The sequence below is a fragment of the Eulemur rufifrons genome, chromosome 11 (assembly GCF_041146395.1).
Source record: "Eulemur rufifrons isolate Redbay chromosome 11, OSU_ERuf_1, whole genome shotgun sequence".
NCBI classification, from domain to species: Eukaryota; Metazoa; Chordata; class Mammalia; order Primates; family Lemuridae; genus Eulemur; species Eulemur rufifrons.
The window spans coordinates 9,895,608-9,908,100 of NC_090993.1; the positions used below are offsets into that span (position 1 = coordinate 9,895,608).

General features: G+C 34.6%; 1 protein-coding gene across 1 annotated transcript in view; it reads right to left on the bottom strand.

The window, feature by feature from the left end:
- Window positions 1-12,493, bottom strand: part of LYST (lysosomal trafficking regulator) — a 162,987-nt gene that overhangs the window by 94,951 nt on the left and 55,543 nt on the right. Inside the window, exons 11-16 of the mRNA XM_069484565.1 lie at window positions 11,007-11,116; window positions 9,178-9,604; window positions 5,837-5,981; window positions 4,673-4,846; window positions 1,059-1,219; window positions 53-243 (exon numbers count right to left, since the gene is read on the bottom strand). Coding sequence (XP_069340666.1) covers window positions 53-243; window positions 1,059-1,219; window positions 4,673-4,846; window positions 5,837-5,981; window positions 9,178-9,604; window positions 11,007-11,116 — 1,208 coding nt within the window. The remainder of the gene's footprint in view (window positions 1-52; window positions 244-1,058; window positions 1,220-4,672; window positions 4,847-5,836; window positions 5,982-9,177; window positions 9,605-11,006; window positions 11,117-12,493) is intronic.

Consider the following 12,493-nt stretch of genomic DNA (forward strand, 5'->3'; position numbering starts at 1 on the left):
TATATCTACGTACAGTTACTATAAAATTAAAACTTATAAAATTAAAACTTACAATTAAGAGACCAATGTCCAAATCTTTCTTGGTCATAAAAAGTTCTCTGATTTGTTCACATTGCAGAATTTCCTTATTGATATATTTGGAGTAGTCATTGACTGGCTGGCCATATTTACATGGCATTATAGATGTGTGGTTGGGTCCACAAGCATATAGATAAAAGGCTTCTTGTGAACCAATCTTAGCTCCTGAATAGCATAAAAATAATGGTAGTTATTTAAAACACTCTGACCAGAATTTTTCATAAAAAGCAAGAAACCAAAAGTTATTATTTTTGCCAGATTCTTTTAGTTGTTCACTATATTTTATAAAATTGATAAAACTGCAATTTCCAAATTGATGTCATTCCAATAAGCTATGTCAACTATGATGGAAGATGAATTAATGTATATAAAGGTAATTGTGAAGCTCTTGATAAAATAAAATTATAAAATTTCTATTTTCTCCTGAAGGCAGAAAACAGGTTTTTTGTTTTGTTTTGATTTGTTTAATCAATGGAAACTATATCTTTAAAATAAAATTTGAATTCATATCTTTATTCCTTCCTATCTATTCAATAAACACTGCTTGAAATGCTATTATGTATCAGGTTTGATGAAGTATTTTTAAAAATCATGTATTTCATTTTTCCCCTAAAATTTGATATTTGTATAGGATATACTAAAATTACAAATAAAAGAGACAATAAACTTACTAGTCATGATACTGAATTTTCCAGGATTGTAAAATAATGTTGATTTAATATAAGTTTCTCTTTTTTTTGGAGAGGGGAGAGAAAAAGGAACACATTTCTATATTAAATGGATATATCAGTTGTAAGACATATCTAGATTATAAAAATGTTAAAATATTTAAAAAGTCTATCTTAGAATCTTAGACATACAGTACTTCTTATAACACAGATGTAGGAACAGAGATCAACATTTTAGCCAGGTTAATTCACTTAGTTTAATACTTGTTAACTGAAAAAAAAAATGGAAATGCTTCAAAGGGGAAAATATACCATTGAAGAGGAGCAAATTTCCCAGGTCCCATTTTCCAGCCAATTGCAAAAACTCTTCTTGGGATGATAAACAATGGCCGATCATACAAAATGTTTTATTGCTATCAGATGACAAACTTGTTTTTCTTGGAAGCATAAAATCCAGAGTAACATCAGGCTTCCTATGTTAAAAACAAAGTTAAATCAATGACTTCAGGGAGTACTAGTATTTTTAAAAATACTTCAAGTATTTTTAAAGTATGAATGTTTAACAATGGGAAATTCTTGAATAATTTTGTTGGTTCAGTGTCAGATGGCTGGTGATGGGGAGGGAAAGGGGCTGATGTCTTTTGGGCAGAGGTGCTGGTGGTCCCCAAGCCACAGGAGTGGGAGCAGAACAGAGATACCTGATGAGCCCGTAGCAGGCCGTGGGAAGTGTGACTGGACATTTGCTGCCAGTTTTCTTTGCCACGTGACTTCTGCATGTCTACCTTCCTGGTTTACAGGTACAAACCAACCACCTTCTTACCTCCTCACCTCCCTCTAATTTTACAAAGAAGTCTCCCATCTTGGCACATGTTTCCAAAAATTTTATGTCCCCTATGAGGGCTTCAAAGACTAATCAGAAAAACAATATCACTTCTCCAAATTTTCCTCTGTCTAGCCACTGAAACGCCAGTGCTTTTTGCATTTTCTGTTTTTTCAGTGCTAAGTGATTACAGAGCTTTTGATTAGTTTCTTTTTCTTCATAGATAAAGGTTACAGGAATATCTATCTACAGAGGACTTGAAAAGGTAAAGAAAGGCTTTCTCACAGAGAGACACAAAAGCCAGGAGGACTACAACAACTAGTGAAACTTCAGAGTGCCAAGCCTCTATCTCTAGTTTAGGAATGTTTTAAACTCCATGGTAAGATACTAACGGTAACCTATAAAGGCAAAGTCTAAATAAAATTTGTGAATAAGATGAAGACTTAGAATAAGCTAACATAGTTAGCTCTTAATAATAAATTCAACTTTGTATATATTTATTTTAAAACTTTTCCCTAAGGCTCTCTGTTTCATATTTAACATATAAAAGTAACTATTTTAACAGGAAATTTTTTAATAAAAGAAAGATGTGAGATACCTTCAATGACATGCTTCTCCTTGGACCAAATGAATGGCTGTGACTGAACCACTATTGCCACCTAGTGGCATTATGACTTAAAATATTAATAGTATTTTAAAAAATTATTTATTTTTTAAAATAGTATTTTTAAGGGTAAAAGAAAACTATTACATGATGAATGCAAAATTAATTCAACAAACATTAAGTATCTACTCTGTGCCATATATTTCTGCCATATTTATATGCTATTCATCAAATAACAATTAATAGAAAGTATTAATAAGTCATTTTCAGCGTCTTATGTATTATTCAAAATGGCCTCTTGAAATGTATTCCTTTAGAAATTATTCTATAGCTCAACTGATGAAGACAGCACCAAATTTAAGTCAACAGAACAATATATTTGTCCTTGGTCACTTGCTCACTGCTCTGTTAACTAATGAAATCATTAACTTGCACAGAGTGGCAAACAAGTCCCTCAAAGGAATGCAGAAATCAGTGGGTGGGCAAAAAAGGAAAACAATATGTGACTCGAGTGACTATGCTCACTAACTTCAGACCTGTCCACGATGAAAATGTAATCTCTCATTCTGAACATGTCTAACAATTACTTTACGGTTCCTACACCTGCCAGTTGACCTGATTAAGAAAAAGGCTGCAGGGGCAGTAGAGCATAGAGTTTCACAGCATGGCCTCTTATCAGGGGTCAGAATCCAGGTTCAAGTTTCAGCTCTAGCCCTTACTTAAGGCATGACTTTGGCCAAGTCACTCTGGGTCTCAGTTGCCTCATATGTAAAATAGAGATAATAATATACCTACTTCACAGTGTTGTTGGAAGAATTAAATGAGATAATTTGAGTAAAGTTGAGAGCTGAAGAAATTAGGAGGAGAGAGGAGAAAGGGGCTCTTTACATATAGCTCCAGCCCCAATTCCAACTGATTTAACTACAGGTTCTGGAAACCAATTTAATGATTGGCTCTAGCTGCCATTCTGGCTTAGGCAGGTGTGAAGATTCATGCCAGATGGCATTTTATTTAGAATATGGAAATTAGGCTTTAATTATGTATTTTCACATTTTTTTAATGCATAAAACAAAAGTGAACTCTTTTGGTTTTTCCTCCAAAGCTTGTTCTTTCCTGTGGCAAACACTGAGGACTGGCTGCCCTAAAGCCGCTCACAAGCCCCTGCTCCCTGCCTTCCTCTACGAGTGAGGCTGGACGGCTGTAAACAAGGCCTGCCCAGCAGACAGCCTTCACTTCGTCTCCACAGGCCTTTTTCTCTACCTGGAACACTCCTCCCACCTGCTCAGTGAAAGCTGCATTTCCTCCTTTAGGTCTCAGCTTCTTAGATGGGCCTTTGTTGATCTACCTATCTTAAGTATTAAACCTGATGTTTTCTCTCTCAGAACGTGTTACCTTCACAGTATTAGTCGTAATTTGTAAATACTCATTTAACTGTGTTTGCTTGTTTTCTGCTTCCTCATTAGACTGTGAGTTCCAAGAAGGCAAGGAAGGTGTCTGTCTCACTTGCCACTGTCCTCCAGGTCTAACATAGCCAAGTGCTCAGACACAGTAATTCCTCAATAAATGTGAAATGAATGAATGAAAATAGATCAATCTGTTATTTCTGTGGTCTAATCTACTTTGAGGGATTTTTGAGAGAATTAGGAGGTAATGTATATAAAGCACCTAGCAGAAGGTCTGTAAAATAGTAAGTATGCAACCTGTTATGCTCCATTTGACCAAATCTAGGCTTATCTTGGCATTCAAAGCCTCCTGGCAGGTAGCTTCACCATGCCCATTCATTTTTCTTTCTCATTATTCAACTTAGACTCTTCGAGTCAGCTTGATCCTCTTCCACGCTATAATACTGGTTTTGAATTCTGTATCTTCTTCCATGTTACTTCATTCATTAAAACACTTCCCAACTCTTACAAATCCAAGATACTTTATAGTTCATGCAGGGTTAAATTTTACATTAAGATATTCCACAAAATGTTTCTTATTAAGTTGGCCCACAATTCTCCTGTGCAGTAAAATCACTCAGTACTCTACCTGAATCTATCACCTGTTTCTAGGACCCTATCTGAATCTATCACCTGATATACTTCTCTCCAGTCATTCTAATTTCTTTTGAAAGCCTAATTTAAGTTAGGTATTATCCTTAATAGCCACTTAATTTAAATAATTCTCTGTGGATTCACTTTTATAGCATATTAGCTTGAGGGACAAAATTATAGATTCTGTTTCTCTCTAATATAATTGATACAAATGTCTAAACGTCCAGGTTTCTGCATGCTCCCCAAACCCAAATATTAATTTTCAGCAGTTACTTCTAAGGGAGGTTTATTTGGTAGGAAAATGATAAATAGGAAAAAAAAATCCAACTCTAACATGAATTCTTATGTTAATACATAGTAAATTTTACACACAATTTTCTCTAATGTGTTTCAGAAGCTACAACAGACTAATTAAATTTAAAATTATAACTGAGATTAATATGCATTTTCTCAAAACGCTTCATACCTCTGTCCAGAGACCCATATGGAGATTTTCCCATGAATATTCTTTTTCCCTTGGGGCTGCTGTAAGTAGGTAAGTACTAAATGTTGCCATTTGCTTGGGAGGAAAATATTCTCCTGTGATTCAACCTGTGCTAGTAAAACAGCTTTCATGTCATCATTTGAATCCATGCACACCCTACAGAAAAAGAGAAAAGGCATAGGCTCAAAACATGAAAACTCTGACCTCAGTATTTAACACATGTATAGCAGCTACAATTGTAAATATTTAAGTGAGATTAAAAACTCAGTTCTATCTTTTTAAAAATTACTTGAAAAGTCAGTAGGTCTTTGTTTTACACCATAATCTATTTAGTTATTTTATTGTATCATTACCTCAATTCATGAACTAAAATAAATTAGGCTCATTGGCTGGTGTTAATAATTTAGGCAATAATTTTCAGAATTCAGTTTGCAAAACAATATTTATTATTATTATTTATATAGTCATTGCCCTTTTAGAAATTAATACAATGTAATATTTGGTCCATAGAAAAATTAATACAGATTATACATAAATGTCTAAATACCAGAAGTATTGGAGGTCTAACCTACTTTGAGGGATTACTAAAAGAATGAGATAGTGTATATAAAGCACCTAGTAATATTTATAATGTTTACAAAGCATAAATGCCTAAATAACATATTGATTTGTTTAGATTTAAGTTTTATACAGACAGTATCATATTATTCTTATTTACTTAATACAAATAGAAGACTTGTATCTATACCACTTAATAAAGGAGATAGGGAAAAAAAGACAAGGTATCAAGGAAAATCCCAGCTTATTAGATATTGGCTATCAATTATCTATGTGGAAAACATCTGTTTGTTAATAACACTGTAAGACCATTGCAATTTGATAGAATATTTCCACAGAATAAGATTATAGTATTTGATCTAAAACCTAAAGAAAATTAACATAATCTGTTTTAGACTTTATAGATTTTTGGATAGAATAGTATACTGTTATAAAATATTATTAATAACTGTTGAAATGTATTTTCTTTTTTAATAAGGTTTTTTCTTTTGCTGTAATGATTTTTATTAGCAGATTTCACATTAATGTTTCTTACGTAAATTGTTTAAATACATGATTTATTCGGGGGGAGTCAAAAATAATCAATACCGAAAGATAAAAGTGCCATTATGAGGATCAGCCCACACTTGCATCATCAGTGCTTTGGATCCCAGGGAAATTATATGAATACATCCTTCTTCTATGAGTCTCTCACCAGGATTTATGTACTTTGCACCTTTTGGTCTGTCACTCTCTGCAAGAAAAAGATATCAAAATGATCAGCAGAACAGTCCATAAAAATTAAGTGGAAAAGTGAATTTAGAAGAATACAAAGCATGGTTTTCATTTGTAGTAGACTACCCAGAATGTCTAACTCTGACCTGTTACAAACAACAATATTTCCAAAGTATAGAAGTTAATTCTAAAAAAGCATAACAGGTGAAAAACAGTAATTGAATGTTTTAGAAGTTATTACATGGGCCAGGTATGGTGGCTCACACCTATAATCCCAGCACTTTGGGAGGCCCAGGTGGGAAGACTGCTTGAGCCCAGGAGTTTGAGACCAGGAGTTTGAGACCAGCCGGGGCAACAAGGCAAGACCCCTGTCTCTACAAAAAAAAAAAAAAAAAAAATAGCCGATTGTGGTGGTATGTGCCTGTAGTCCTAGCTACTTGGGAAGGTGAGGTGGGAGGATTGCTTGAGCCCAGGAGTTCACAGCTACAGTGAGCTATGATTGCACCACTGCACCCCAGCCTGGGCGACAGAGCAAGATCCTATCTCCTAAAAAAGAAGTTACTAAATGTTTTGAAATGTATAATAACTGAGGGCAACTGTGGGCATGACCAGACTAGAATGTCACTGTGATAACCTATTACAATCTGTACCAAGCTTCTTTCATCAGTTGGACTGGGCCACTGTGACACCATTGACCCTGGTCCAGGGAGCACGCACCATTGTCAATGCCTCATACTACCAAAAGTCTTTCTGTAATTATCACAGTGGTACAATTTTTAAAAATTGATCATATTAAAAATCTTTTCAGAAAAATGTAGTGTTTGAATATATTCATTATTTAGATTCCCAGGCGAGTGATCCCTGAATATAATTGCTAAATGATTCTGAAACACTACATTAATGCTCCTTTAAGGCAAGCAAAGATAAGTGCTTACAGGCTTTGGGCTATCTGGTCATCCTGACTCTTCTTCCTCACCATTTAAAACCCAGCACTACCTGAAGATGTATGATGAGCTACCTGTTATTACAATGCATGTGACTTTATGGCAAGCTGTTATGATATACAACAATACAAAATGCATGTCCAAAGGCTCAGATTTTTAAAGAAGATGAACATTACTAGTTACTAGATTGCATATATATCATTAGTTGACATTTTTCCACAGGTAAAACCACCATCAATTTTTAAAACTACTCCCCCCAGCAATAGCAATTAGCCCTAAAAAAGAAGAGTTAAAGTCACCTATTATTTTGGAGGACTACTGCCCAAGATATAATATATAGAGAGAATGTGACATTCTCTAAATATCTAATGTGACATTTAAAAAATGTCTATATACCAAATCTGAATTTTTACAAATAAAGGACTAGGACAAAAATCAGCATGTACCTAAGAAATACAGGAATATTACAAATATTTCTTAACTTAATGCTCACAAAAATCTGACTAGGAAAATATTATGGGGTGATAGAATTGAGATGCTGAGAGGTTAGAAAACTTGCTCAAAGGTATACATCTGTTGGTAAAAGATGTGATATCACTGCAATATTTTCTTCATCTCTCTTCAAAAATTTGTATATGTGTCTATTATTTTTACATGTTTTAGTGTTTATGCAAAATCATCTTTCTAAAATAAGTTTTCTAATCCATCTTGAAAACAAAATATTAAAAAATTTCCAGGGAGGGGAGGGGTGCACACCTACATGATGAGTGTGATGTGCACTGTCTAGGGAATGGACACAATTGAAGCTCAGACTCGGGGGGATGCCGAGGCATGGGCAATGTATATAGCCTGATCTTTTGTACCCCCTTAATGAGCTGAAAAACAAACAAAAAAGAAAAAGAAAAAAAAAAATTTCCAATATTTACTTTTCTCAGGTCACTGCATATATTTGTTCATTTTTTAAGAGACTGTTTACATTGTGATTGCCCCCGTTAAAATATGAGAAAGCAATCTGCATAGGTTATAGTTTGCGCATTATGTTTAAAAGCTCTGGAATTAAATAAAGGCGGGTTTAAATCCCTTTCCATTGTTTACTATTAATAGCTATATAAGTTGGTCAGGCTGCTTAACTTCATCTAAAAATACAGATAGTGTGAGCACCTACTGACTTGTTGAGATTAAAATGCTCACATACAGAAAGTGCTCGATGTATATTAGATAGCATCATTATCAGTGCTGTCACACGCAGGGCTATCACTTCTTAGGTGGTAAAATACAATTCACGAAAGAAAATTCTATTACAACTTGAAACATTACAAATTATCTGCTGAGATTAAAAAGGAAATGTGCCTATAAAAAAAATAGGTTCAGAGCTCCGACTGCGGATATCAGGTGACGTCTCCCACCACTTCAATCTTGACAATGTCGTTAGGGATTTTTCCTTTCCTTCCATGCGTAGGTCAGTGGAGAGCAGACACTAGTGAAGGCCTAGTGTTCTAAAACAGAGGCTCCAGTGGGTAAGAATGAAGAGTTATTGAGGCCTGCACCCCCATGTACATGTAAAACTCTAAACATGTCTTAGTCAGTCATTTCATTCTTTCCATGGACCCTAAGAATTATCCTACCTACTTTACTGCCCACCACCATAAACTGCTTTTTAATGAATAGTTTCTTTCTGTCCTAGTCATCGGAATAACAAGATTGAGCTTCCTAGCAGTATAATAGCAATTCTTTGGTTATAGAAAGAACTGGAATAACATTTATTCTAACTCTGGAGAATGGCTGATACATTTAAACATTCTATAACAGAAATGAGGAAAGGGCCACTGAGGTAAGACACAGCACCAGAGGAAGAGCTTGCAATAAAAGAAAGAGGAAACGGGGGCTGACTGATACGGGCTGGGGAACAGGCAGCAGAAAGAAGAGCGGCTGCAGGGCTTTATCCTCTCCGTTTCTAACACCAGGAGCCACCTGCATCCAGGAATGAGACCGGAAAAGAGGCTGGAAATGGGGCTGACGACCCCAGCAGAAGTTGAATATGTGGTGAGACCCACCCCCCTTCATAAAAGACAAAAGTAGAGAAGAAAAAGGAGAGTCAAGGTTATCTGACGACACAGGCTTTGGAAGTGAGGACCTACAACCAGTAAGTAAGGCATTTAAGGTGCAGAGTGTGTTCAGAGCAAGTTAGAACATTGCTATATTCTTACTGCTCAACCAAAAGTGCTGGCTGGGAAATATTTGTGTATAAATCTGATAACCCTGTCATCATACCTGTGCCATCAAAACTGCTATCTTGTAAAATTAATGATTTGTGTCTTTTCTTTATCTTCTTTCCTTTCTCTGCGGTACCCTCAGCTTCATGGATACACTCCACGTTAAACCACAGTGAAACACTGAAACCTTCTGACAGGTGTGGCCAGCAGTTTTGCCCCAGCAGTGGCAAGTGGACTGGGGCTATGTGCCAAGAGGAAAGCAGCCGATGGGGAAAACTTTCTCTATCAGCCTCTTTCTTGCTCCGCGAAACTCGTGCTCTTCTCAGTAAACCCATGGCCTTACTGTTCAGAATTCCAGGACACCTTTGCGATGAAACACCATTGCTTAAATTTGGGGTATGCAGTAAAGGGAAGGTTAGATACTGCGAAGGGCTCATAGTATTACCACTTTCAATAATTTTCAGAATACCCAGAAGAATGATTTTCTAGAGAAAAAGAAAAACAAATAAAACTTTATAATCATGTCGCAACATACATGATAATCTTGAAATTCAGGTTATAAATGCAAATACAAACATACTCACACATATCAGCATTCCTATTTAAATACCTTCCTATCTACCAGATCTTTAAAATTTTCATTTCTGTGTAGCTGAGATAAAACATGAAACAGAGATTTCATTCTTAAAATATATAATCTCTTATGTTTAATTTGTTTCATGTTCAGATGTTTTTATGGTACAAATCTAATGTTTATGAGTTGGTTTTAAGTATTACAAATTAAATACAATATTTATATCAGTAATGATTTCTTCCAAAGAAGGATGCTTACTTCCAAGTAAACTATGGTTCTTCTCTCAATTATTTTAAAATCAGGGATATATCAGAGACCTTACAAATTCTCCAGATTTCTGAATGATACTATAGCATTCCAGACTTTATAAATCGAGTGCTCAATTATTTTCCAGCTTATTTCACATGCTTTTTCTATAATCAAATAAATTTTCTTTCATTGGTGTTTGGCAACTGAAATAAGCTTTTAGGGTTTTATTTTAAATTATAAGTTTTTGGTTAAACTGAAATGTAGAATTCATAGAAAAGATATGAGGAAATGAGCATTTAATTAAAGAGTAGAACAATGGCTAGGAGAGATAAGGAAAAAAGTAGAAAAGATTAACCTAGTACAATGCCCTACGCATGCATAACATCTGATGTTAATTTTACAATAATGAGAAATACACTCAAAAGAAGTAACAGAAGTATTCCATAAACAAACAGCTCTCGATGATCTACACTAGCAGATTTTAACTTGTGTTCCACAGAGCTCTCTCAGGGTCCTCGGTACTGGAGAGGGGTGTAAAGTAGGCAGAGCTCCGGAACGTCCGTTCCTGCTTCAAACAAAACAGCTCCAAAGTTTTCTGTTTTATTTGCTTATGCTTCTAGCCAAGATTTCATTATAAAAATGGGTTTCCCAGCAAAGAATAGTCTAAAAAGCCACTAAGCTATACCAATGAACAGAAGTATAGAAGATGAATGAAGAGTGGATAATGATTTTTTAGAAAAGCACAATCCTTAAGATGGTTATAATTATTCATAATTAAAGTTTTCTTTAGTAATTAAAATTATTTGTCATTTCTTAAGCACAAAATTAGGGATACAGTGTGTTAAAGGGACCATGATCCTAGTGATACGTCTGGTTAGTCAAAATCAAAGTGAAATGGTTGAAATATGTGCTAATAATAAAATAATTGAGAACTTCACATATAATAATAGAAAACTAACTATACAACTGCCACATCAAAAGAAAGAGCTTAGACATTTCCAAATAATTAAAAATACATTCTATTAAGGTACCAGTGAAAAATGTAAAAATTATAGCATATTTACTGTACAAGGAGATTTCTCCAGAAATATTCTCAAAAGAAGGGTTAGCTCTTCTGAACATGTTCTTGAACTCATCAAAGATACCAAAAGATCCACCAATACTCTCTGGCATGCTAAATTAAAGAAAGAGGAAAAAAATTAAAACTAGTGTACATTTGATTAAAGGAAATGAATAAGCAATTTCATTGAAAGCAAACACTACTGTAACATCTTGAATGGATTATAAAAATCTAGTACAGTAATCACAAATTTGTTGAGGAAATAGCAATGTAACTAAATGTGAACCAACCAACTAACCGTCAAAAACAACAAAACCCCTTTTCTTAAAGATTGGTTAGCTACAAGTAAACTAAGGGCATTCCTTAGAGAAGCATAAATCAACACAGTATTTGTTATCCTAGCACTCTGGGAGGCCGAGGCAGGAGGATCACTCGAGGTCAGGAGTTCGAGACCAGCCTGAGCAAGAGTGAGACCCAATCTCTACTAAAAATAGAAAGAAATGATCTGGACAGCTAAAAATATATATAGAAAAAAAAATTAGCCGGGCATGGTGGTGCCATGGCACTCTAGCCCGGGCAACAGAGGGAGACTCTGTCTCAAAAAAAACAACAAAACCCCCACAGTATTTGTTAAATTGATACCACTCCCATACCACAAAATAGTCTGTTATCTTCTCATCTTGAAAATGTTTAAAGTATAACTATCGTTTTCTAAATATAAAATTAGATCACAGGAAATAAAAGTGGGAACATTAACGACTATTTACATGCTTAAATATCACAAACTATTTAGATTGAACATTTTCTTTATTCCACCATGGGTTTAGCATAAAACGTAAAATGGTAGTACATAAATTCATAGAATTATTTAAAGTAAAATAACTAATATTTATAGAGCACATTATAGTGTTCAAAGTATTTTTACATGCATTATCTCAGCTGACTCTCACAGAAAAACCCTATAAATTCAACATTATCTTCACTTTATACATGACGAAAATAATCCTGATATAAAACTTGAGATGTATCTTAAAACACTGGTAGTTTGGGAAGACCTGAGGTTAAAGAATAGAAGCCATGTTTAAGAAACATTTTGTAGAAGCAGAGAGCTGATGCAGTAATATAACAGGTATATCTGAAAAGACTACTTGCAACAAGACTATAAAACAGCATGAGTCCTGTAAGTAATATGAATCCATGAAAGGTTTTTGAGTAGGAAAGTAATATGATCAAAGTAAAAAATGCATGTGCTTGGGTTTTTTTTTTTTTCCAGTTCAAAACTGACAGGTTCCAGTTCAAAATAGGGGAATGAATACTTATACTTGCTTCTGTGTACTACTAAAAACTCACTGCACTAAAGTACAGAATTTTTATAAAAAGGAACCTAGAACAGGATGAAAAAAAAGAGGTGGGGGAGGGAGCAATAGGGTATATCGGATAAGAGATTTAAAAATATTTCTTGAAGATGAAAAGTAGGTGGATAAAAAAGAA